The 27,351-nt window shown below is 45.2% G+C and overlaps 1 protein-coding gene across 1 annotated transcript in view; it reads left to right on the top strand.

Annotated features, from left to right (window-relative positions):
* NELL1 (neural EGFL like 1) overlaps nucleotides 1-27,351 on the top strand; it is a 123,867-nt gene that overhangs the window by 59,167 nt on the left and 37,349 nt on the right. The window contains exons 10-13 of the mRNA XM_032960037.2: nucleotides 8,989-9,083; nucleotides 12,460-12,562; nucleotides 17,107-17,235; nucleotides 26,196-26,321. Of these exons, the coding sequence (XP_032815928.2) occupies nucleotides 8,989-9,083; nucleotides 12,460-12,562; nucleotides 17,107-17,235; nucleotides 26,196-26,321 (453 nt within the window). The remainder of the gene's footprint in view (nucleotides 1-8,988; nucleotides 9,084-12,459; nucleotides 12,563-17,106; nucleotides 17,236-26,195; nucleotides 26,322-27,351) is intronic.

The following is a 27,351-nucleotide window of genomic DNA, read 5'->3' as shown; positions in this document are numbered from 1 at the left end:
GCCGTGTTTGCTGACACGAAATATGCTCAAATATCTCCACAGCCGTTCACCTGTGAAGCTCTATCCTTGAATTTGCTGACACCCTCCATTTATCCCAAACTAACCCATAAGCTTTTGTTCGCATTGATCCGACATCAATACTTGTAAATTTCATTGGCGTTTGTGGACCAGCACTTAAAATTCACGGCTGTGCGACTGCGCGGTTGGGCAGGGTGGGGAAACACGATCGTATGTATTTTACAATGGACGCTGAAATCATGATGAACCACGACTAGATATACAATTATTCATAAGCACGCACGAACGCGCGACTAAACCTAACGAAAATAACGACTCGGTCAATTTACTCTATATTTTTAAGGACTAGCTGCATGCAGGAAAGCTCCCTAAGCCCAACGCATAACAGCTCAATAATCCACACACACACAAGCCAATTGCTCTTGCTGTTATGGGCTGGCAAGCTGAGTGTACAGCATGTAATTCGTATTGAGCACCCGTGCTTTCAGTCTGTTTCGTTACCCCTTAAATCTCACCGTGAGTTTGTTCAGTCCAGATCAGCCCAATAATGAGCAAGAAACATTGGTTTTCAGTGCAGTACACGCACAGCCCCGTTTTGTCGATTCTACAGATGGATGAGTAATGGGTAATCGGAGTTATTCGATGGGCGTAGTAGAATATACACGCGAGGGCATATAAGCACAGTGCAGTTGAGAACCCTGACCTAGTCTGCGAATGTGTCTCTGATTCACCTGGAGTGCCCGGAGTAAGCTCACCCACACATGCGTAGTACCCGCTAGCGCTCTCTAAGGGTCCGCTAAGCAGACGGGATCACGAACCCGCTTGCTGTGCTGCCGTGTCCTCACCACCTCGTCGCAGTCCAGCGGGAGCCTTTCCGTCCAACCTCAACCGGGCCAGCAACAAATAGCGCTCTTGATGGTTTATGAAAACTTGGGAAACGAGGCGATAGGGAGGGAATTCCAGAGTTGAGCAGTGCGGGGGAAATAAACAGAAAGGGAAGTGTTATGGCCTGCAGTGTGGTGGTTGAACCCGGTCAGTCTTGTAGACCGAGCCCTGAACGTGAGTGAAATAAACAATGAGTGAAGTTAATGTCAACAGTAGCCATGGTAGTAGGGAAGTGTTTTCACCTGCAGTGTGGTGGTTGAACATGGGCGAGGCGAAACGGACAGTCTGGTAGACCGAGTCCTCAACATGAGGTGGCAAAATCAACGAGTGAACTTCATGGTAAATTGTTCATGAGTTTGGGAGTTTACGTCACCCACAAACCCTTGCCTTGATAACATACGCTTTATGGCAGGCATGCGTTTTTCTTCAACCTGATTGCAAACATTATTTGGGAACGTTCCTGTTCGCTCGCCTGCCGACAGGGCCAATTCCAGGGGCAATCCCAGGGTCTCTGTGGCCCCTTGTGGGAATATCTGATGGGATGCTAAACAGTGAACTATTGTGTAAGCCACTACTGGATACATTTTTCATATTTGACGTTATGCCCCATGTGCATTCGTCTGTTGATGCCTACAGTGTGCTGGAAATGCGACGGACACTAGCCACAGCTCTATGATTTTCCTGCTTAGTCGTGCTGTAGAGCCCTTGATTAGGATACATTTTTGAGATTCTGGAGGATACGTTCGTTAAATTAGGTAAAAAAAAATCAAAAAAATTCCTGCTAAAATGATAATTGTGGAGATCATAATTTGTTTAAAGCCCTGAGCTTCTCCATAGTAAAAGAACCGTTGACTTTGTCACAAAGCGATACCTACTTTATCGACCGCAAAGGGATTATGGCCTGAGTCAACATTCAACCAGGACTTTGCCTGAAGGTGCCAGTTTTTTTTAATTAACTTATTTGGTATTGCAAGGTTTTCCACCCACTTTATTTTATTCTTAAGATTAGTTTCCCGCATCTTGTAAACTGGGAGATCCATGTGGAAGAGAGAAAAAAATTGACAAGGATATGCTTCCAGATCCCAATGCTTCCCTCTTGATATTTCGCTATCTGAAAGGTTGCTTTTTTTTTGTTTCAGCGGCATGAAAATAAGTCGGCTCCATGCTCTCTGTAGCATAGAAATGTCCGTGCCTTTGTTCTTTTGAAATCGCTCTTGGCAGATGTTTAAATATATACATAAAAATATCGTGAAATGTGCAAGTTTCGTGCGCCAGAGGGGCTCGATGCCATGTCCGTGTAGAACATTCTGCGGAACAAACTAAATCAATTAATAATGGGGGGTTGGGGGGGTAAATAGGATAAAGTATTTAGCTGTGCAGATGGTAATGATGGCAACAATATAATGGGTAAGTTTACAGTTTATCTTTTATTTAGGATGTTCTACTTATTTTCCCAGGTGAAAGCTAACTGAGCAATGAGCTATTTTTCAGACGCGATTTGGCCACACGTTACAGCTCATCGAAGTGCCTTATATTATCATCATATTTGGGAATTTATAGTCGTAGCGAAATAATTAAAATGCGTGTTTCTATATGTGTCGGGTGGAAACCGGAGGGTTTGGAGAAGAGCCACACAAATGACGGGGTGAAGAGCACGCAAACTCCAAATATACAACATGCATCGCCATGGTCCGGGATGAAACCCACGGCCTTCAACGTACCAACCAAGGGAGATAACATCTCGCAAAAGCAGAAACATTTTACGAGTTCGGATATATATATATTTTTTCCCATTTACTGTAGATTTTACACTTTTATTTAACATGATCTACCGTGTGATTTACCGGTTATAGTTTTCAATCTGCCCTATGAAGCGGATAATAAAAAAAAACATCCTTCCTAACATTGTACCTCTGTGTGTGCCAAGGGCATAAAATAGTGTTGTCTTAAATGCAACGACGTATTTTTAGCCTTATTCACACCAGTCACACTAGGTCCTATTGCTTGTTACAGTGGTATTACAAAACACGAAGACCTTGAGAACGATATTCATGACATTCATATTCTATGCTCTACAAATAAATAGTTAAGATCCCTATTCAGTGCCTTTTCACTGCCACATCTGATGAATTCAATGTGGTATCCTTCTGTCCACAAAGTGCATTTATTGTTATCTGTTTTTGGTTCGTCTAGGATATTAATTACATCTGATATCTCCGTGTGTATTCTGAGAGCACATTTAACCCCTTTTGTCTTCCCACTACTGCATCGTTAATAAGTATTTGCAGGCTACGTGTGTGTGTGGTGTGTGCATTCCCTGATTAGCAATTACCATTTTCTCACCCACAGTCCATCTCACAGCTTGTTGTGTGTGGATTTTGTCTTTTATGGATTGGTCTGAATTATTTAATGCACATACGCAGTGCCTATGCGATATTTATTTGGAGTCTATTACATTATATATAAGGACGCCGCCATGGTTTAACGGTTAGCACGCTGGATTTGCAATTCATAGGTCACCGATTCGATCTCTCGAAGGGGCCGTTTGAAAAGTTGAGAAGGTTTTCCTTCTTCAATCCTCCCTCCCTACCTCGCCCCTGTCCATCCAGCAGTGCAGCCACCGCTGGTCGATCGGCAGGTCACGTGTGGTGGGGTAACGTGTGGGTACTCGCACCCCTTCCAAGACAGCTGGCCAATCTAGATGGGGGACTCTGCAGAACTCGGTCTATTGGTAGCCCTGCCAGCGAAGGCGTGTGAAAGAGGAATTTCAGGGCGGCATCTTTACCTTTTGCATTAACTGCTGAATGTATCTCTCGTGTATAACACAGTTCTCCAATATATGTCATTTACAGAGACTATTTATTACTTTTGGCATCTTTTTTAATGAGTGACAGAGAGGAAATATTGTGTCAGTTATTATTATGATTATGCTTTCATTATGTTTTATTGTGACATATTTGTGGAAATGTCTTTATTTACTTACAAATGCAATCAAACGCACTTTTCACTCAATAAATATGACATGTCAGAGGATTCACGAACCTGACTTCGTACGTAGCGTGCAGCAAGAGGAGGCGATGGCAGTTCTATTTTTGTTCTGCCTTCATTCATTAATTTAGCGAACACATCTCAAAGTCTGAAGCAAGGGAGAAGTGCAGAGTCATTTATTTATTTCTTTAATGCCACTAAATTAACCCAGGAAACTTGTAACTAGGACACAGAGTGGTACGAGTTCTCATTAAATTAAACTCCACATCATTTACGCTGCGTTACGAGGCTCCCCTTCCAAGCCGGCATTGCGAGCCCCATTATGTCAACGTGCCCTGCACTGATTAAACTGTGCTGGAGTGCATACGAGCTGGAAAAATCGGGGCTTGCCGTCAAATTAGTCACTGCAATGGGATGGTTTATTTATTTATTAACAAACAAAAACAACTGTCAGTTCCTTTGCTAGCCGACAAAAGTGGGGTGGCAGTTCTTTGTATCTGTGATGTAGCTCCATGTGTTTCATGGTGTGTTGGTGGTGTTCAAAACGAAACGTCGGTTAAGGCTATACCGGGGGGGGAGGGAGGATCTTTGTCTTTGGTGCATTTTCATGTTTAGTCAGAAAAAAGTCATTGAGTTGTTTCTCGTATTCCACGCTCCCGTGGCAGGGGTGAGTCCATCCATAGGACAACCACAGTTGACTTCCCCCACAAAGTGGCGCTCATTTATCAGTGATGGGCTGAGTCAATCCTCAACCAGAATTTGAACTCACAGCCTCTGATTGCGAGCCGTTCGCTTTACTGCTGAGCCACCAGGCCAGATATTACAGGGTGGAGTAGCATTTCCTCTTCGCCATGAGACAGAGTTCCATATCTTATTCAGTGAACGACGTATTCTTCAAATGTGTGTGGTGTTGGTGGTGGATTAACATGAATGCTGGTTGTTATTTGAGCAATGTAAGTATGTATGCTGAACTTCCTTCGCACCGTATGTAGCCAACCGTGCTAATCGGAGGTGCTTAAGGGATTGACTCAGAGCAAAGGGATTGGCCTAGACCAGAGATGCAGTTCATGGGTATTGTGACAATCGGAAACACACCTTCTCATACGTTGCGTTTGAAGACATGTGTTTGACAGTTTCTGAAGTTCTTTAAAAGTTGCTGCTTCTGTGACCGTATGCAGTGAATAAAATATGAAATAAAGATGATAATAGCTTTTTTTTTTCCCTGTCAATTAGAGAAAAGAGATTTTGACATTTGGCTTAACTTGATTTTGTTAGAAAAAACCGCATTAAGCTTGGCTTACAATTTTCTTCCGGCTTCAAAATCATTTAATGCTGGAATTGATAAGAAGGATAAAATGGGTTTTTTTTTTAATCTGTCTTTGAAACAGAGTCGCATGACTCAACGAGGCTTTCCTTGATAAATAAAATATATTGCTAACACCAATGTTAGCCTTTAGTCAATCCACTGCTGAATGAAGGTTTCCCCCCAGAAAGTGGCACTCATTTTATCAACCCTGGAAGATTGATTGTTCTGAGTCAATTTTCAACCAGAATTTGAACTCACAGCCTCTGATTGTTGGGGGGGAGGGGGGGGGTTGTTTGACCATACTTTTATATATATTTACTGGGGGGGGGTTGTTTGACCATATTTTTATTTTATTATTTTTATATATATTTACCAGGTAAGGCCCACTGAGCTAAGAGCTCTTTTTCAGAAGTGACCTGGCTACGGGACCAGAACCGGTTCGGACATTGACCACCACTGATATCGCTGTAGCCAGAAATCGAATTTTGGGGTCACTGGATTCTTAGCGCAGTGCTCTAACGACAGCTCCCCTGTTCATCTGAGGTACAATATAACACATCGAAACATCTCCAATTATTCACAGTACCTTTTTTTTCACACATTATCAGAATTCAAAGTCTAAATACATCATGTACTTTGCGATGTGGTCCCAGTAAAAAAAAAAAATCCACTGGAGGGCTTTCCATTAAATATTATAGGGAAGTAATTTTCCCCTTCACGAATTTTTTTGCAAGAGTGAGAAAATAACAAAAAATCAAGAGTGGGGGGGGGGGGGGGGGGCATCCGACAGGGTCAACTGCCTGGCTGTAAAGAGAGAGTCTGTGCGACCCTTCAGCAGCTAGGCCAAATTAAAACCTTAATAGACTGCAGAGCAATGCAACTCACAATTACCTTCCCCAAAGCCTGCCAGTCTAATGATTACACGCAAAAGAACACAACGTAGTAAATAACATGATTTGGGGGGGGGGGGTATAACATTGCATACGCAGGTCATTTAAGGTTGTAGCATCGCCACGTTTAGTACGGCGATATCGCGCGTGGCGTGCGTTCTCATTAAAGTGTTCACAAGTCGTCTGTGAGATAATGACACTGTAATACTTAGCGCGTGGTTTGTGTAATCGTTTAACGTGAAAGTGTGAATTTTTAAATTGAAAAGGAAAATTTGCGCTCATTTGCCAGCCCCGTGTGCGTGAATCGCCTGAACTATTACGTCTGTCCCTGTAAATAATAACGAGCCGGTCCTCGGAGCCACTCTTTACTAACTTCCTACTGACCAGCGTGTGGTGAAGCATCCGTTAAACACTCCTCTGTGACTGACACGGCGGGGGCAATGCCTTGATCCAGCAGTCTACCGACGCAATTGCAGCAAACGAATTAATTCGTGAATTATTGCGCATATGCATCCTGGTCACTACAGTTAATAGCACAATACTCAAACTGGGGCCATGACTCAGAAATAAGATAATGATGGGTCAAAATCGGTGTCACGAGTATCGATAACGTGCAGTAATGAGGACCTCCAGTCAATGTGGGTGCTTTGACATGGTCGGTGGCTTTGGTCGAATGATAAAACAATACCAATACACAACATCTGGTGATTGGCCTGCCTGTTGGCTTGCACCAGATAGTTCAGTGCACTTGGCGACACCTGAACGTGTCGCTTACGAGAAAGTGAATGTATTCCGAGCAATAACGTTAGCAGCATTTCTGTGAGTGTGCATATACAGATTTAAAGCTATTTTGAAATTGAAGCAGTGACGGTTTTGCATGTAAATTCTTACGGCCAAAATAGTCGCGCCTCAGATTCTCGGCCGCTGTTGGCGCATTGTAACCTCAGCTAACCACGGGCTCCATCAAATTACCATTCAGTCGATGCGGGCTGAAAAATGCGTGCTGTATTAATTGAAGTGTTGCCGCACACCTTTGTCATCGTAATTAAATTCCATGCCACAAGCCACTGAACAGGAACCGGGACATCTCGGGAGAGACTCAGGCGGTGCTGCGGTGAGCACACAATGACATTTTCCTTTTTTGTTTGATGAATCCTGTCAGGATTGCAAGTTGAGCTCCTTGTAATCTACCTAAAGCCACGAGCGTGATTTATGTTTTGTAATTTTGAGAAAATTCCCAAGGAGCGGGTGCCACTTTCTATGAGGCGCTGGGCTCGGCTGCCGCCATGCGCAGTGCTCCCCTCACGGTGGGTTGTCACTGTCGGGTAGATAATTGGGCCTTGGCGTATGTTCCAGGCAGATAGCACAAATTAGACAGTGACACAAAGTTCTTCGGACGTTCAGGGTAGGTGTTTTATTTTAGTTTTTTTTTTCTCTCTCTCTCACCTTTTTCATTTCTCATTGTTTATTTTCTTTCCCAATTATGGCTTCACCTTTTGTCGTTCTTTTTTTTTATTCTCTCACTTTGAAAAAGAAAATTTGCCTGAAGATTTTACTTCGAATCAGATGCCGCTATGGTGCAATTGTGTTAGCACGGTGGACTTACAATTCAGAGGTCGCCAGTTCGACCACCACCCTCCGGAGCGACAGTTGAACCATTGGGCACGTTTCTGAAATGCCCACGCCTGCTGTCCGCCCAGCAAATGAAGCAATTGGCGGGATCCCGGGGTCCCATCACTGCCCCGGGGTGGGAAAAACCACGTAGCGACACGAGTCTTGCTGCCTTACCGACAACAAAACTAGCGGTCAATCGATTGGCCTCGTCGAGAGCTACTCGGGGCACTAAGTTTCGTAAAAACTTGAAAAATTACATAAACACGTTAAATTCACTTCCTGGGGGACGGGCTCGCCTTGGCAAAGAAGCTGAGGATCGACGGCTGACCGGAGGGCGTCGTCACCGCGCGCGACTGCGGCGGACGCTCGGGCTCGCGTTTGGCCGGTGGGGTGGTGCCCATAGTGTCGATCGCCGCCTGCTGCTGCTGGCGCTTGTTGGCGCGAGTCTGGGCGGGCGGCGCGTCGCTGTCGGGATCACGAGTGGGCGGACTGAAAAATAATAAATATTGACCTGATTTTTGCGGGCCCCCGGGGTCCCGCCAAATGATTCAAATGAAGAAATGTGCAGTGGACACCTCGGCGCGATCTGCCCATGGATAGCGATGATGACGACGATTATGAGAAACTGGATATGAGCACACACCCTGGGAGCAAAAGTCAGTGGTGCTTACATCCGAAGCAGCGTGCTTGTATCAGAGGCGTTCATTTGCCACTCTCCGCCAGCGGATTGCAGAAATGTTGTTGCTTACATAAGAACGGTGCTTGTATAAGTTGTAAAAAACACAAAAAAATGATTCTACAGCAACGCAGTTTTGACATGGCACGTCTGTTCTTGGCGAGTGCGCCCGCATTTTGAGTGAAAGTGAACAATTCCAGTTTGTCACCGGATGCTGTGATTTGTAACCTTGATCTTTAACCGTCTGCCGGTAGTTACATTTGAAAGTGCGAATTTATTGAGGGACGACTGTGCATTGTCTTGGTGTGGTCTGGGGCTGCGTTTGTTGTTGTTTTGCTGCCTTGCCCTAGCTTGCATTAAATGTTGAAAATTGGCAGGAATGTTCCTACTATTGCAGTTTGTACTTTTTGTTTTATTCATTTCTATATTCTAATCTGCACTCCTATCATTTTTGGGGGTTTATTTGTCGTTGTAACTTGCTCACCCGCCCCCTACTGGACATCTGTGAAAAAGAGCTTCATAGCTCATCGGATTCTTCCTTCTCGTCGAAACACAGATTCAATTGTGATGCTGACGTTTGTTCTAAAATAGACGTGGCCTCTCTTTCACAGCGACCTGCGTCTTCGGGAACCGGGTGATCCTCTCTGGCGCGAAGGTGGCAGTGAGGAAGGAGAGGGAGCCGCAGTGTCAACTTCACGAGTGCAGCGTGAGCCGTACTATCCTACCACATTATCCCAATTTATATTGTGTTTTTTGTTGTTTATTTTTTGTTTACCTAAGGAAAGTCTCGCTGAGTAAGTGGGAGTCCTGCTGAGTTTCAAGTGAGCAGACGATGACTACCACGCATGCTTCTCCAATTGAGTAATTGTGTTGATACGCTTTTGCGGAATTTTGCAAAACTCGTGCCATGATGCCAGGACACGTGGCCTACACTCTCTCCGTGTAACGTCACGGTGTCGTTAATGTCCCTCTGTGAAGCAGACGGCGCGTGGTGTGTCTGCGTGTTCTGGTTGAACACCCGCGGTATTAACCAGGGCGGCCGTGGGGCCCCAGTACCACAGCCAGCGGAAAAACGCGCCACCGCTGAGCCACGTCACCAATTTCCGTGACCTCTGCCCTTCCTCCATTCATGAGACATGAGCAGAAGTTTCCAAGAAAACATACCGCGTCGTGCGTGGCCGCTTGTGTGGCTTTCAGTCAGAGGAGGCGATAGCAAACTTCAACTGCAATTTTCACTCTCCATCGATCAGCTAATTGCAAAGTGCAGTCTGATAACTGGAAAGTACAGCAGAGATGAGCTAAACATTTTATTATGCAATAGATGAGCCAATATTGATTCGAGAGAATAAGCATTCCCCAAATATGTTTATTTATTTACTTTAAGAGATGTAATTTAACACAAAAGTGAACCACCCCCCTCTCTCTCTCCCCCCCCCCCCCCCAAAATAATATTTTTCACTCGCCGCCCATGAGCACCGTGTGATATTTATCACATCAAAGATAACCACTGCTCCCTGCCAACGCGACCTGTGAGCTGTTATCATTCCTCCTTTTATGCGGCAGGAGGGGGCTTTGAGGCAGGTGTCCTGTCGGCACGCAGATGTCACTTTTTTATTTTTAAACCATGGCCATTAAAATTTTGGCACGGCCCGCGGCCGTCAACTTTACGTGAGCTTTCTGGGTCTGTTGCGTTTCTGTAGCGCGACCTTGGGTCTGTAAAATGAATCCGCTCCCTCGTGGTCGCTTTTGTACAAGCAGCTTCATTGGGCAGAGGGGTCGTATGGCACCTGTTGCTTCGGTGCAATGGTGAGCGCATTGGACGTACAACCCAAGAGGTCGCCGGTTCGATTTGAGACGACGAGTACGTCTCTCTAATCTTCCCGCTCCCCTCCACCCAGCAGTATATCAATCGCGACATCGCAGTTAGTCGATCGGCAGGTTGAATGTGGTGGGGTAATGTGTGGGTATTCCGAAGAGTAGGCCAAAATACGTTGTAGAGCTCCCTATAGGCCTTCCGCCAGCAGTGATGTGAGCAAGACGTTGCAGGGCTGCGCCTGTACCTATTTTCTCTTCACCACATTTATCTTCTAAACGTGTAAACAGGCGAGTTGAAGTATTTTACGTCGGCTTTGCATCTTCATTGTTGTTCTCCGTGACTCGGTCCAGTCTGTCTCGCGGGGGTGTTATTTTCTTTATCGGTGTTCATAGTTAAAGCGCTGCTTGCGATATTGATGTATTGACTGCAGATAAGGCTCGTCTCATTGCCGACGGTGGTATTATTTAAACAGGGCTGTGTGAACAAATATAATTACGATGGCCTATCCCGCTGTGGATATGAAAAGGTCAGCGTGTCCCGTTGTAGCCATCACATTTGTTTCACTTACATTACGTAACAGGGGATTTTTTTTAATGAAACCACAATGCCTCACAAAGTCTTCCTTTCTCCCGTTTTTGCTGCTATTTCATAAATTTTCTCACGCTGAACAGCACTCCAGCTCGTGAAAGCAGATTTATTTAACATTTTCCATTTTAAGGCCGTATCCGAAGACGGAATAATTCATCGGTATATTAATAGAAAATGTGGCACGTGCAGCGATGTCAGAAAAGGCTACTACTGGCTTAACACCCATTACCACGACTTCACATTTAGCAAGGTTATGGTTAGAGGGGCATGCCTCATTCTCTTCACATTTAAAGAAAGCCATTATTAATAACACCGCTTCTTTGTTCGGCTCGTAGCAAAGTTTAATCGCGTTTTGACGTGATTTATTGCGTACACTGTTTAAATAAAGAATATCGACGGAGAGGAAGAACTTGGGATTTCAATAAATGGAGTGGATTTTATCCTGAATTAATGCAAAGTAATGGCATTATATTGCAAACGTGCCACGTTTAAAGAGATCTCAGAAGGGTTGCACAAGTCATAATATTATTTCTGTTGTGCCACTATATATTTTTTATGTGTTCTGCTCAGCACGCAGGAAATGTACGTTTGAATTGTGTATAACTTAAATAGCCATGTTTGGATTAAGTTATTGCAGTCAATGTTGAAGTAAACACTGAGCTCCAGACGATGACAATCAGCAGACCTCGAGAAACTCGTGTCTGCTTGAGCCCATACACTTGGCGAGGCCTACATAGACACTGGATTAGCAAAACAAACATACACAAATGTCATAATCATTTCCCCAACTTCATCTCGCTTATGCAGTCGCCGTCACGCCATGTACCCATTTGTATCTCTCACAGAGGTGCACGACCCTTCATGTTGTTAGAGGATGAGATCGCAGGGCTACCTCTGAGACCCCTTCAAGATTACAATTTTGGTCCACACAGCAGAGGGTGGCACTTTCCCACCTGCTTCTGCCATTGAGAGGAATGGGTTGTTTTTGCTGCTGCTGAATAACAGTAAAACGGATTTTTTTTATTTTAGTTCTCACAGCTGGAGTCAAATTAAGTTACAGAACCATCTCTCGTGCGATGGTTTTATTAGGAAAGTCAACGGTGGCCGGGCAGAGACCTCAACTGCACTACACTTGAGAACCTGTTTAATTCAAAGGTGGCGTTCCTGAATTCGAACCCAGGTTCTCAGTGGTACCAAACTCAGCGCTAATTACATCTCCGTGTGTTAGAGAGCTGTCCACGGAAGGACATACACGAACTACTTCTGAGATCCCTTCAGTCGATCTTTCTTTTTTTATCTACATACTGAGGAAGGGGAGGAACTTTTTCCTGCGTGCCCTGCTCAACCTTGGCCTTCTGTGTAATTTTTGTCTCCAATCGCATTAATATTAACGGTAAGTTCACATTTTTCACTTTAAATCGTCTTACATTGGTATCATATGCAATGTAAGTTGTGTATGCATGTTTTAGTGACATTTTGTGTTTAGTCTTATTTTTTAATCCTCCCCCCCCCCCAATTTTTTTTACCTTTCTATTTGCTTTTGAGAAATCCAGGCGTCCCTTGGAAAAGTTGTGGCCTCTGTGTGCTATCTCTCGCCTGCTCATAAATAACGGCTCCGTTTCGGGTGAGAGCACGTCTCATTAAGCGCCGTCTCCTCTCTCTCCCGTCTCGCGCGCAGGACGGGTTGATGGTTTTGGCTGACGAAGGTCCTTGTCCCACTCTGTCCTGCATCGCCGAACAACAAATAGACCTTCCGGACAGATGCTGCAAAGTGTGCCGCGGTGAGCAACCCGCGGGCGGAGTGAACACAACGACGAGGAGGAGGAGGAGGACTGTGAAGCAGATGCTTGACACACAGCGTGACTCGCTAAATGGGAGTAATGGCCTTTCAGCGCTTCATTACCATTCCCTGCAGAAACTGGTCATTGGTGGCAATGCTGTAACATGACCTTGTTTAATGGGGGGCGGGGGAGAGGTTTGGTATACAAAACTCAACAGGGGGGGGGGGGCAGGACACAGTCAAGTGTTAAGCAAACTTTTAACGGAGATTAAATGCTTGACAGAATGAGCAACGACACGATCTGTTTTTGCCCATCGTGCTTTCTGCTCTAGCTCTCTCCTCCTGTGTAAGGCTCGTACACAGGAGCACACAGTGGGTACCGCCCCCCCCCACTCCACCTCCCCGCCGCCCACAACGCTAAACGGTCGATTGGTGGTGCAGTCATGTGTCTAGGTGCGTTCGTGAAAAACAGCCGTCAGTCGGTTAGCGACACATCTGTCGAGTGTGTAGAGAGTAGGGAGACTCACATATGCAGCCTCCCGTGTGTACGGGGTATGGAGACTCACATGTACAGCCTTGCGTGTGTAGGGGGTACAACTACACTGGAGGCCCATGGGCAAGACGAGCCCAGGTGCCAGGCTACATGGAGGGCTTGAAAGGGCCCATGCCAGCCACGCCGCACCACCGCCGCCAGTGATTTCTTAATAGCACCGAATATTAACCATTTGGCACCGAATGAGCCACACGAATGTTTCAGAGTATTCATGTTCATTTTGTTGTCCTTCCTCCGCACCTCCCATTAGCACGACTCGCTACATACGGTGCGAAATAAGTTAAACGTACATTCATCCTCACGGTTATTGGTCAGTGTCAGCGGTAATCCTAGCGTTCCTGGTTGGAATAAAAGTAAAATATCCATTGGAAAGATGTGGCAGGCAATGACACCCAAACCTCTCAGTTCAAAGCATGCATTTAATGTATTTGTTTCTGCTATAAAGATTAATCAGCCTAATTATCTAGCTAATGGCGTGATTATTCAGTTCTCAAATTAAGGTTCTCACACATGTGCTTGTGGATGTAGAATGCGTTACGCACCAAGCGATCCATTATATCTCAAGGACTATCGGCTCCTGACTTTTGAAACGTTTCTAAAAAAAAAGACCACAACAATGGGAAAGCAACGTTGTTATTTTCATTGTTGTCTGCTTAGTAATAGACGCTTAATAGTCATCTTCTCCTCGTCGTGATTGGCTGATTCGTCACGGCTAAGCATTCATGATAACATCCATGCAGCTATTCATGTTTTTGCCTCGTTATTACTCACTCATTTGTATGATGTATTTTAGCATAGTTGATGAGTGTAGACCCATTGGCCAAAAACTACCAAGTGATCGGCAAAAACAAAAACAGCACCTGTAAAGGGTAAATGAATTGAGCAAGGTTAATAGAACTTGGGCGAAAGATACGATGGGAGTCAATTCAAAAGTCGAGCGGTGCGAGGAAAGAAGCAGAAAGAGGAGTGTTGTGAGCTGCTGTGTGGTGACTAACCGCGGTGTGGCGGATGAGATGAAACAGTCTGTATATATGTATGCTGAACGTCTTTCGCACCATGCGTAGCCAACCGTGCTAATCGTAGGTGCGGGGGAATAGTCTGGTAGACCGAGTCTGAGTAGTCTGGTAGACCGAGTCTGAGTAGTCTGGTAGACCGAGTCTGAAAATTCTGGTAGACCGAGTCTGAGTAGTCTGGTAGACCGAGTCTGAGTAGTCTGGTAGACCGAGTCTGAATAGTCTGGTAGACCGAGTCTTAATAGTCTGGTAGACCGAGTCTGAGTAGTCTGGTAGACCGAGTCTGAGTAGTCTGGTAGACCAAGTCTGAATAGTCTGGTAGACCGAGTCTGAATAGTCTGGTAGACTGAGTCTGAATAGTCTGGTAGACCGAGTCTGAGTAGTCTGGTAGACCAAGTCTGAATAATCTGGTAGACCGAGTCTGAGTAGTCTGGTAGACCGAGTCTGAATAGTCTGGTAAACCGAGTCTGAATAGTCTGGTAGACCGAGTCTGAATAGTCTGGTAGACCGAGTCTGAATAGTCTGGTAGACCGAGTCTGAATAGTCTGGTAGACCGAGTCTGAGTAGTCTGGTAGACCGAGTCTGAATAGTCTGGTAGACCAAGTCTGAGTAGTCTGGTAGACCGAGTCTGAATAGTCTGGTAGACCGAGTCTGAATAGTCTGGTCGACCGAGTCTGAGTAGTCTGGTAGACCGAGTCTGAGTAGTCTGGTAGACCAAGTCTGAGTAGTCTGGTAGACCGAGTCTGAATAGTCTGGTAGACCGAGTCTGAGTAGTCTGGTAGACCGAGTCTGAGTAGTCTGGTAGACTGAGTCTGAGTAGTCTGGTAGACCGAGTCTGAATAGTCTGGTAGACCGAGTCTGAGTAGTCTGGTAGACCAAGTCTGAGTAGTCTGGCAGACCAAGTCTGAGTAGTCTGGTAGACCGAGTCTGAGTAGTCTGGTAGACCGAGTCTGAGTAGTCTGGTAGACCGAGTCTGAGTAGTCTAGTAGACCAAGTCTGAGTAGTCTGGTAGACCAAGTCTGAGTAGTCTGGTAGACCGAGTCTGAGTAGTCTGGTAGACCGAGTCTGAATAGTCTGGTAGACCGAGTCTGAGTAGTCTGGCAGACCAAGTCTGAATAGTCTGGTAGACCGAGTCTGAGTAGCCTGGTAGACCAAGTCTGAGTAGCCTGGTAGACCGAGTCTTAATGGTCTGGTAGACCGAGTCTGAATAGTCTGGTAGACCAAGTCTGAATAGTCTGGTAGACCAAGTCTGAGTAGTCTGGTAAACCGAGTCTGAGTAGTCTGGTTGACCGAGTCTGAATAGTCTGGTAGACCGAGTCTGAATAGTCTGGTAGACCGAGTCTGAATAGTCTGGTAGACCAAGTCTGAGTAGTCTGGTAGACCGAGTCTGAGTAGTCTGGTAGACCGAGTCTGAGTAGTCTGGTAGACCGAGTCTGAATAGTCTGGTAGACCAAGTCTGAATAGTCTGGTAGACCCGAGTCTGAATAGTCTAGTAGACCGCGTCTGAATAGTCTGGTCGACCAAGTCTGAATAGTCTGGTAGACCCGAGTCTGAATAGTCTAGTAGACCGCGTCTGAATAGTCTGGTCGACCAAGTCTGAATAGTCTGGTAGACCGAGTCTGAATAGTCTGGTAGACCAAGTCTGAATAGTCTGGTAGACCGAGTCTGAATAGTCTAGCAGACCGAGACTGAATAGTCTGGTCGACCGAGTCTGAATAGTTTGGTAGACCGAGTCTGAATAGTCTGGTAGACCGAGTCTGAGTAGTCTGGTAGACCAAGTCTGAGTAGTCTGGTAGACCACGTCTCAGTAGTCTGGTAGATCGAGTCTGAGTAGTCTGGTAGACCGAGTCTGAGTAGTCTGGTAGACCGAGTCTGAATAGTCTGGTACATCGAGTCTGAATAGTCTGGTAGACCGAGTCTGAGTAGCCTGGTCGACCGAGTCTGAGTAGCCAGGTAGACCGAGTCTTAATGGTCTGGTAGACCGAGTCTGAATAGTCTGGTAGACCAAGTCTGAATAGTCTGGTAGACCAAGTCTGAGTAGTCTGGTAAACCGAGTCTGAGTAGTCTGGTAGACCGAGTCTGAATAGTCTGGTAGACCGAGTCTGAATAGTCCGGTAGACCGAGTCTGAATAGTCTGGTAGACCAAATCTGAGTAGTCTGGTAGACCGAGTCTGAGTAGTCTGGTAGACCGAATCTGAATTGGCTGGTAGACCGAGTCTGAATAGTCTGGTAGACCAAGTCTGAATAGTCTGGTAGACCGAGTCTGAATAGTCTGGTAGACCAAGTCTGAATAGTCTGGTAGACCGAGTCTGAATAGTCTAGTAGACCGAGACTGAATAGTCTGGTCGACCAAGTCTGAATAGTCTGGTAGACCGAGTCTGAATAGTTTGGTTGACCGAGTCTCAATAGTCTGGTCGACCAAGTCTGAATTGTCTGGTAGACCGAGTCTGAATAGTTTGGTAGACCGAGTCTGAATAGTCTGGTAGACACCGAGTCCTCAACATGGGTGGAGGACTCAACAAGTGAAATTCGCATTCAGTTTGTAACACAGTTGTGACTGTGTGCACGTAATCCTCATGCATCACAAGCAGGTATGCATCACACGACCAATTTGACACCTTAAGAATAAATATTTATAAATGAATCGATGCAATCATCAGAACACTATTCATACAGATGGTCACTGCATTGCACGCTTTCCGATGTGCCTCTGCGGCCGTCTGGAATGCTTTTCATTCCGATAATAGGAATCCAATGAAGCTATGCAACTTTTAAATAATCTAGGTTAACAAATTCACTTCTTCAAAACTTATTTTTGTCTTTCAGTTCGTTCTCCTTTCCCCGCCGCACCTCAGCTAAGCACGCGGTTGGCTACACGCGGTGCGAAAGAAGTTCAACGTGCATGCGAGACTTTTGACGTAAGTAAAATTTCATTGACGCCGCGACAATGTGGCCCTCTCTCTCCTCTTGCGTGCAAAGGACACGACTTCTGTGGGGAGGGCCACATCTGCGGCGATCACTCACAGTGCCAGAATCTGCTGACGCGCGCGGCATGCGTCTGTCGTCCGGGGTTCGCGCCCATCCGCGAGGACGAGGCCTACTGCCAAGGTGAAAGCCTGCCGCCCACCTGCCACTGTCACGGCTAAGGTTACCACCTGTTCTGGGTTGTTGTTTTGTTTTACTCCCTCCCTCACTCCCAGGATGGTCCTCTATTTGAGGCAGCTGTCGCGGGAAGTCTCTCCGTCTTAATGGAACTTTAAACGTAAAAAGTTGAATCTACTTCTTCCCTTCTTCCTCTGAGATGTCCCAGTTATTTTTGTAGCACAGCGGTGGCAATCTTCTTCATATCTGGGCCATCGTTACGGTTGCCACCGCTCCTGGTTTCCCCAGGATTGTCCTCTTGTTGAGGTAGCTGTTGTTCTAAAGAAATCTGTACGTCTTCCCAGAACTTTAAGAGTCCAGGTTTATTTCAATTTTGGTAATAATGCTCCACACAAGACCATATGTTTACATGCATTTCTTCCCTCTTCCAGTTGAGTGAGATGTTCTCATTCCCCATGATATGTCCCAGGTGTCTGTACCTCAGCGTTAACCACCGTAACCATCATCATCATCTGCATAGTCACCATTGTTTTCAACGTTGGCGTGATCATAGTGGGCAGGATGTTGAAGCTGCATCTGCACTGAGAGAGCTTTTTGGGGGCCTCCCTAAAGGTGAAATAGTTTTAGTCGGTGATCTAAATTGGAATTGTCTAAACCCGCCGGCCGTGGCCACAAATTTTGCAGATGAATTTAATCTGTTTCAATTAAGAAATGTCCCCACAAAACCCAACCTAAAAAATCCGGGATAGTCATCTCTGCTTGACGTCCTATTGACAAATGCCCCTCACAATTTCACACTGACTGGTGTTCTGGGTAATAACCTTAGTGATCACTCCTTCATTATTGGGGTGAGATCATCAACCAGACCCAAAGCACTCTATGAGACACTTCAGCACTCAGGCATTTACTAATGATGTGCTTCACTTGGATGTTGACAAGGTCTGTGATATCCCCAACCTGACAACGGCTTGGGAGACCTTCAGGTACACGTTTCTCCAAATTATTAACAAACATGCTCCGTTGGTTAGATTTAAAACTAAAGGCAACCGCCCACCATGGTTTGATCCTTTGATTACAAAGCTCATGAAAACTAGGGACAAGGCTTGGGCATGTGCTCAGAAAAGTAATTTGGTCAATGACTGGCTAGAATACAGGATTTTAAGGAATAGATGAGTAAAAAAATACGGCGTGCATAAAATGCCTACTTTTCCTCCACTCTCCTGGAATCACATGGAAATGCCAGTATTTTCTGGAAAACAATCAAATGTATCGAAAAGGCATCCAAAATAGACAATTTGCCCGTTGAGCTTAACTGAAATGGGAAGATTTTTCAGATCCCAAAAAAATAGTTGACAATTTTAACCTTCATTTTTCTGAAGCTGGTAATCATTTTGATAATGTATTGGGAGTCACCCCTGCTCATGCAAATTCCTACACCCCTGTCCAAACATTAAACGAATTTAGTTTCCAGCCAATCCACGAAAGTAATGTTCTGAAACAACTGTCTTACCTCAAAGGGTCCTCCTCTACCAGAGCAGATATTTTCCCGTCTTTGCTCTACTAACTGTTGGTCACCTAATATACAAACCTATAGTCCATATTTTCAACCTGTCCATCAAAGAACCATCAGTTCATCTAGAATGGAAACATTTCTATGTCCGTCCACTTCACAAAGGGGGCCAAAAAGATGATCTAAATAACTACCGACCTATCTCAATTTTGTCCCCGTTGATGAAATTTTTTGAAAAATGATTGACCTACCAAATTAGCAGTTTCCTGTCCACCAACAATCTACTACATCTAAAACAATCTGGGTTCCGAAAAAATACAGCACCACATCTGCTGCATTAGACTCTCTGAATCACATTTACAGTAGCCTTGATAATAAGCAATACTGTGCCTGTCCTTTTCTAGACTTGTCCAAAGCTTTTGATACAGTAGACCACAACACCCTGCTTAGTAAACTATGTTGCCTCGGTTTTCCGAAAACGCAATAAAATGGTTACAAAATTACCTCTTTTCTCGCACCCAAACTGTATTCACACATGGTTGGAGGTCAAACAGTGTTAAGATAACAAAAGGGGTTCCACAGGTTTCCATCCTCGGCCCCGTTTTGTTATCTCTTTATGTCAATGACTTGGGCACTGACCTGGATCATTCCAGGGTAAATATTTTTGCAGATGACACGATAGTGATTACTGCTGGCCGCTCTCCGGATGACGTGATTGCTAAGCTACAGGGTGATTTCAACAAACTACAACATCAGCTAGTTGCTCTTAAACTAGTCCTGAATACCTCCAAAACCAAGGTGCTATGCTTCTCACCAGGACTAAAGCAGGAAGTTATTTTCCCCCAATTACATTCCTTAAATAATTATCAAATAGAGCAAGTCAAGATCTATAAGTATTGTGGGGTCATCCTGGATTCAAAACTTAATTTTGAAGATCACATTGATTATATTGGTAAAACGACAAAAGTAAAAATTGGTTTTCTGTATCGACACAAGCACTGCTTCCCCCCAATGTTCCGTTTGGAATTGATAAAAGCTACCATACTGCCTCTACTTGACTACTGTGACATCGTGTATAAATCAGCCCCAAGTACTGTACTGAAGAAGCTTGATTCCATCTATCACTCGGCCTTAAGATTTACATTGAACTGCCCATATAGGACTCACCACTGTCATCTCTACATTGGGTTAAACTTAACATCTCATACTGTTCGACGGCTTGTGCACCAGATCTTATTTATGCACGATGTACTTACAAAAAAATCCGCAGACTACCTGCTGGATCTCCTCTCTGTTTCAAAGAAAAAATTTGGCTCAGGTCTTCGCTCATTTACCAGCTTCACATTCCCTATTGCCGTACAAAAACTAGAGGAAGAGCCTTTGCTATTGATGCCCCCAGGGTCTGGAATGCTATTGCCAATAAACTGCAACTTGAATCGCTACCAATGAGATATTCTCTCAAAACTGCTCTAGAGGAGTTGTACACCCCTAGCTGCCACTGCTATTCATTGGCGTAAAATAAAATCAAATGTTTCGCTCCGGGTGACGCTGCAAAGTATTATCTGTATTTTGATTTAGCGTGCTGATCTTAAAGGTGTATTGAAAAATTTGATACTTCGACTTATGCTTCTGTTGTTGTGGAGTAACTCATGCAGCCAGCTATGGCTCTAGGATTTGGTGTTACATGTTATTTATGTAGTTTATCGTAAAAAAATCGGTCACAGTCCCTGTGATCATTGTTACGTTGCAATTATGGCTTTATTTCTTGGTGATTTCGAAAACGTGTTTTGGTTTGGACATGTTTGTTTTGTTGTAGTACGGAGTTAGACTGATAGCCTCAATCTAAGTTTTCTTGTGGTTGTTGTTGTTGTTGTTTGACTTGCATCTCACTGGGATTTTTTTGCACACAGCGTTGGTGTACGGTGCTTTTTACAGGAATATTTAGCTAAATTTTTTCATGGATTTTCTTTTTGCACAGTCACGCATAGTCACTTTAAGATGTTTTTCTTGTTCGTGTTTTGTTTTTTTGTTTGTTGTGGTTGCACCGGATTCAAGAGCCGAATGGCTCACAGGGCTATACCAAAAATAAATAAAACTGAAACTGAAATATTCGCCATTACCAGCAGTATTAGCATCATTTTTGTCTACATCACTGGCATCATCATCAACATCATCATTATTATCATCAACATCATCATTATCATCATCATCATCAGTTTCATCGTTATCGTTCATCATAATTTATGTTTGTGTCAATCAATCGATTTTACGTGCCAATTGTCGCCCTCAATAAAGTAGGCTTCGGTGCACATTGGGGAGCATAGAGCAACACTGCCATAGTCATCGTTATCATGAACGTTCGGAAAGAGTCAGTCGGTGTCACCAAACCAAGTAGGATTTTTGCTGAAAAAATATAATAGATTCGATTCTGAATCGAATTGAAGATACACCCCCAGTGTCCATCATCAACATTGCAATCATCATCAGAAGCAACATTATATAGTCATTGTCACCATCATCGTCGGCTTTTATTTAATTTTATTATAATAATTTATAACGTGTGGCGCAAATATAAACTCAATGTCAGCGTTGGAAGTTGAATCATGGAAAAAATATGTTTTGTGCTCGCATTTCAACAGTAATAGGTTAATGGGCTGCTCGACAAAAATGTGTGCCTAGTTTGGCTTAAAATAGACACGGTTCAGGTGGTGAATATGCATTGGAAAGTACTGGGAATTCAGAATCCTGGGGGACCAATAGCAAACCCCCAGGGTCTGCCACTGCAATAATTAACTCAATTGTTAAATGAACTATAAACCCATGGCTTTAAGTGCGTCGGTCATGTGAGGGTTGTCTGACCGTGTCACCACGCTGTTCAGTACAGGTTGGTGAAGTGAGTAAGTGGGTATGGGCAGAACACATCGCCACAAGAGGTGTTGACCGATGGTTAAGAATAATAACAGGAGTTGCATCCAATAAATGGAACGCGTCCGAGAGAGAGTTCGTCCCTCCAGGGAGATGGAGTAATGAAATCAGCTCGTATGCAGCGGCTAGTGTGGGGATTGTGAGAGGTGGTGGCTGATTGCTGAGGCTTTCATCCGGCAGTGGATTTATCATTGCTGATGATGATTCAACGCATCGGACACAATGGTTGGCTTCCCATCAACCTGCAGCTGTGACAGACACGCAGCACTCCGTGTTCATTTGGTTAGTCCGTAAGAATGCACTAGGCTATCTGGCGTGGTCACAAAGAATGAATTCGTGATTATTCAACTGAATGCGGACCGCGCTATTATGCAGTTATCTGGGAGGCGCACATTTGCAGCCTCCCGCGACTGAATTGAGCATGGTGGTAAATAAGTGTATCTACCAGTGAGGCACATAGCCCATTTCTCTTCTGTAAGTTTACACTCAGTTGCACTCGTTCGTGATCAATGCTGTGGGCCTTTTAAATTTGAATTTCAATGTACAACTTTATGGATATGGCGTATTTAATAGAAGAGAAAAATAAAACAACAACAACCAATAACACATGAAAGAGAAAGATTACAGAAGCCTTATTTAAATCCTTATTTGAGTTCAGCTCTCTTGTTTCCAGAGCGGACAAAATTACATAAATTATGCATGATACAGTTACGCCTTTCATTGTTTTTATAAGTACTTCCAATGGCCGTTATGCAAAATAGATGACAAATGCTCTAATTTAAGGATGTTTCACTAAACATTAACATTAAATATATTCTCAGTGTGCAATTCATTGGAAATATAACATCGTGTTTCCAAAAAAACTAAGTTTGGCGACTCTTATCCATGCCCAGAGCAGTTCTATCGCATCAAAGTACTCGGGAAATTAACTTCTGATTCTGATTCTGACTACTAACATACCCATTTCCAGGTTCTTGTGGAGATATTTGCACTCTCTCCCCACTTACCAGTGCTTAATTTTAGTCGGAATGGTCTGGTATGATGTTACAGGATTTAATTTGAATGTGCCACATACTGTATATCCCATCTTATTTTAGCCTCATCATTAACATGAACCTTTTAAACAATCATTATATGTATATAGGGTATGATAATAATAGCAAGACTCAACTCTACTCCAAGCCAAACAAACAACATTCCCAGTAATACCGATTTGAAAAATTCAACCCGAGCGGTTACAAACAGCTTACGTAGCATATAGCTCCCCAGAGTAGCGAGCTTCACAAATGCAAGCCAACTTAACACAATTACACCGTTCGGTAAAAACGGGGGATGCCTTCGTGTTAGGTTAGCCTCGCGGTGATCCACACAGGTAGTCGACAGAAAGGCACTTGTCAAGACATCAAAACCACGTGAACTTTAGAGCCAGTGTCCCAGTGGTCTCTTGTTGAGCAGCAGAGACGGCTGGCTTGCAGCGCTGGGTTCTGCTACTCTTGGGCCATTATTGATGTTCCAGCTATTGTTTTTTTCTATCACACACCAACCGTATTGTGTCATCAGTTTGGCCTCGAATCGCAGCGGTTGTGCGGGATACAAAGGAATTGTCCGGAGGAACGCGTCCCACGATTGACAGTCTCTCGTGGATCTCCGAGCCAAAGAGATTTTTGAAAGCGCACGCTGCGATGCCTTGCAGAGTTCAATGCCCCCACTGCTTTGCCCAAACATGCCATCACCAGTGCACACACACACACACCAATAGAGCCTCTCTTCCACCCCCTTGGCATTTCATTGCTTTGGGGGGCATTAAATAGAGTTGGTGATCCATGTCATACCGTGTGTGTAACAATTGCCAAGGCCAGCCCGGTGGCTCAGCGGTAGGGCTGGGTAGCTCACAGGTTGTGAGATTCAAATCCATGGTCGGAGGTTGACTCCGTCTGTCATCCCCACATGGTGGAGCAAAAACATTTCTTCTACTTTTTTTGTTTTAACTGTGAAAATTAAAAAAAAATCATTATTTGTGAGTTAGCTTTTTGGGGGGCTATCCAATTAAAGCTTTCACGAGCCTCGACCAAAGTACAACAAATGTATCGCAAGCAAACGTGCCTGCTGATCGTTCCAGACTCATTGTTTTTCAAAGGCGAGAGAGAGAGGAGGGACGGAAATAGCAAGAGACTGGGAAATTTATCTGCTTTCCTATTCTTTTGTCCTGCCGGGAGCCATTATCTTCCTGGTATCGCGTGTGTGCTGGCGATGCACGGACAGACTGCAGACTTCAGCGGCTCCGCGGACATTCCCTCAAACTCTCACGGGCTATTGGGAGAGCGGCATCGCATCGCGCGGTGGGGGGGGGGTGAGATACGCCACACGTGCCAAGAGTCTGCAGCTCGGCAGCGAATTAAAAATGTTTCGCGTGCGCGCGCGTGCGCTCTCGTGTGCAATTGTTTGAGCGGCGTGCCAGTTCACCGAGGGTTCTGGCGGGGAGCGTGCTCGTCGAAGACACGGCAAAGGTTCAGACCTGCAAGTGTATGCTCATGTCACTGCTGGCAGTCGGGCGTCCACTGGCAGGAGCTCTTAAGAGAGCCACTTTATGGTGCACTGTCGGTCTACTCTTTAACGCTGCCCAGATATCTTTAAAAGGGCGGAAGTGCCAACACTTTAACCCCACCACACAACCTGCCCATCGATTAACTGTGGTGTGGCCTTGTATATTTATTTACGCTGGAGGAATCCGATGAGCTATAAGGCTCTTTGATCACAGATGTCCAGGAGGGGCGGGTAAGAACGTCACGTCAACAAACAATACAACACACACGATAGGAGTGCAAAGTACAAGAAAGGCAAAAAAATCACCCAAAAGTATACCCATAGAACTAAACCATCCCCATCTTACTAGGCAAAGCCCACTGAGGTATTAACTTTTTTTTTTTAAAAGCGACCTGACCACAAATTATAGCTCAACGAAGTGTCTTATCACGTGGACATTTACAGCAGCCACATACTTTAACGCATGTTTCTAAATGTGCAGAGAAAAGCTGGAGCGCCTGGAAGAAAATGCACGCGACCACGAGGAGAACACGCAAACTCCAAATATACAGCAGGCATCAGGGTTGGGATCGATATCACGACCTCCTGTAAACGAGATGAAGTAGTTAACATCTGGGAGCCAGTGTGGCTCCCATTGGTAAATAGGTGCTATGATGCGTTAATTCTATTAATTATTGGATTAATTGCTACACATGCCCTCACCTGGCAAGCTCTGGCGGTCACCTGTCCAAGTACTAACTGATCAGATGCTCGACCGTGTGAGGGGATTTAAGAAATACTCTTTGGTTTTATTCGGTAAAGTCACGTAGATAAAATAAAAGAAAAAACAATTAAATCGCGACGTGATTTACGTGACTTTACCGAATAAAACCAAAGAGTATGAATCCTTGCAGTCACGAAAGCTTCAAATCTAGAAGGGATTTAAGAAACCTTGCCCAGTGTTTCAGCTGCTGCCCCGGTGTGTCCCCCCCCCTCCACCCTTAACTCTACTGGGTGGAAGAAATTTCTATCTGCACAAAGTCTGTTGGCTGAAACTCCCCAAAAAAAATCCACTTTTACCCATACTCGTAGATAGATGCGTTTATCCTCAGCAAAGCGACTTTCCTCATTATTGTTCGTTGCGTTTTAGTCAGAGGGCTTACCATTTTTAAGTACAGCGCTTGTGTTAATATTTTAAAATCCATGTCTGTCTTTTTACGCAAACACAACAAGTGTCCCTGCCCCTGTAAACATTTAATTATTGCACAGTCTTTGCTTGTCATGCATTAAATAATGGCACACGTCTAAATGTGGAACATTAGGACGTATTTTTCTATAAACGTTACGAATGAGTCTCGTGGGCATAGGGTCAGCTAAATTTGCTACATACGTCCGGCCGTGGCCAGAAACAGAAGCTCAGATCGCCTAGTTCAGACCGCAGTTCACAAAACATGAGCCCAAAATCCGCTCATCTTTCTTTGTTCAAGCGATTTTATTGCAGGTTTTTTTTAAACGGTGTGCCGTCTGCAATTTCGTGAGATGTGATTTCGCGAACGGCAAACTTTTCAAAGAGATTAACGGTCGCTTGCCCATCCCTCGTTGGAAGCGTCAAAAAAAAGTTGTGAACTTTATTTTTTGTATTGACACCGACGTCATTGGTTGCAACGGTGCCTTGGGGCAGCGCGTGGGGACAATCAGCGAGTGGTGGAGACGGAACGCGGGAGGAACTGCGCTCTTCATTTCCCTTTAAATCCGGCGGTTTCATTGCGCTTTACAAGCTCCTGGCGTATCTCCATCACGAGCCCGCGACATGTTTAGTGGCCGTCTCCCGCTCCACCCCGTTGGTCAGGACGCCGTAACGGAGGCGGATTGGGGGGGGGCATGGGAGGGCGGTGGAGTTATTTATTTAGTTAGTGTCTCTTTGATGAACGGTTATCGGTCGTCCGCCCTCGGTTTTAATTTGACGGTGGGCACCCCCTCCCCCCCTCCCGGGCGTGTACACCTGCAGACGTGGACGAGTGTGCGGCGGGAGCCCATTACTGTCACGAGTTCACCACCTGCACCAACACCGCGGGCTCGTTCCACTGCGACTGCCTGCCCGGGTTCCTGCGCGTGGACGATTACTCGTGCACCGGTGAGTCACGGAGCGGGCAGCTGACGACGGCGATGATGACGACGACGACGATGATGATGACGACGACGACGACGTTTCAATGCTCGCCTGTGATAAAAAAAAAACCCCACCGCTTCTGAACGCGCCCGATCGCATCCCATGTTTGTGAGATCGTGGTTGGGCCCCGGTGTGTGGGTGGTGTTTGAGCGGTTGACCAACGTGCACACACGGGGTGGTCGTAGGTGGCTGTGGGGCTGCGCAATACGCTGGGCGCTAGAGGGGAGGTGCAGCTAAGCCAATTGTTGGACCGTACTTCTATGCTCCTCCACGTTCACCAACCCGCACCAACCAGCGTGGATAAGCATGGCCCCAGACTAACCCCGGTGACATAGACAGGCATGGGGGGGGCTCTCATCCAGCAGTAGAGGGACAGAATTGCTCTATCGGCGTCACGTAATGAGACGAAAGAATCCATTCGGACATTTCAGAGAGCTGTGCCACCCAACTCACTAGACCTGAGAATTCTGCTTGATCATGGGCAGTTAGAGCCCGGATTCAAACCCAATATCTCCACAGTGGTGCCTGGCTCAGTGCTGTGATCTCTGAGTCACCCTGACACAATCTTGAGATGTGGTTTCTTTGATAAGATAAATATGTTTCATGATCAATCCACTGCCGGATGAAGGTCTCCCCAAATGCCTTCCCCCCACCCCTTTTTCATTTTCACCAACCTCAAATTTAGCGGAGCAGTGCAGGTTTATCCCGGCGGCTTTCATAATATCAGCCACGGTCACCCCATGTGGCCTTTGAAAACGATGTAACGACTCCCCAGGCCCTCACCTGGTTAAATAAAGGTCATTGGATCAACCTGAAATTGAATTGTATTTGGAACGTGTGTTACCCACTGCCCACAATGCCTGTCGTCGGTGGGAGCTCACGGTTATCTCACAGGTGTATCTAAGTAAAGTAGGGTTGCTCCAATATGGCAATCCGTCGATATATCTTACGATATGAGGTCCTCGGTAATATTATCGTCAGTTTTTCAAAATAT

The sequence above is a fragment of the Petromyzon marinus genome, chromosome 24 (assembly GCF_048934315.1).
Source record: "Petromyzon marinus isolate PM22_M1 ecotype Great Lakes invasive population chromosome 24, UKy_Petmar_22M1.pri1.0, whole genome shotgun sequence".
Classification (NCBI taxonomy): Eukaryota; Metazoa; Chordata; class Hyperoartia; order Petromyzontiformes; family Petromyzontidae; genus Petromyzon; species Petromyzon marinus.
The sequence above is the reverse complement of the archived record's forward strand: the minus strand, read 5'-3'. Positions and strand labels throughout refer to the sequence as shown.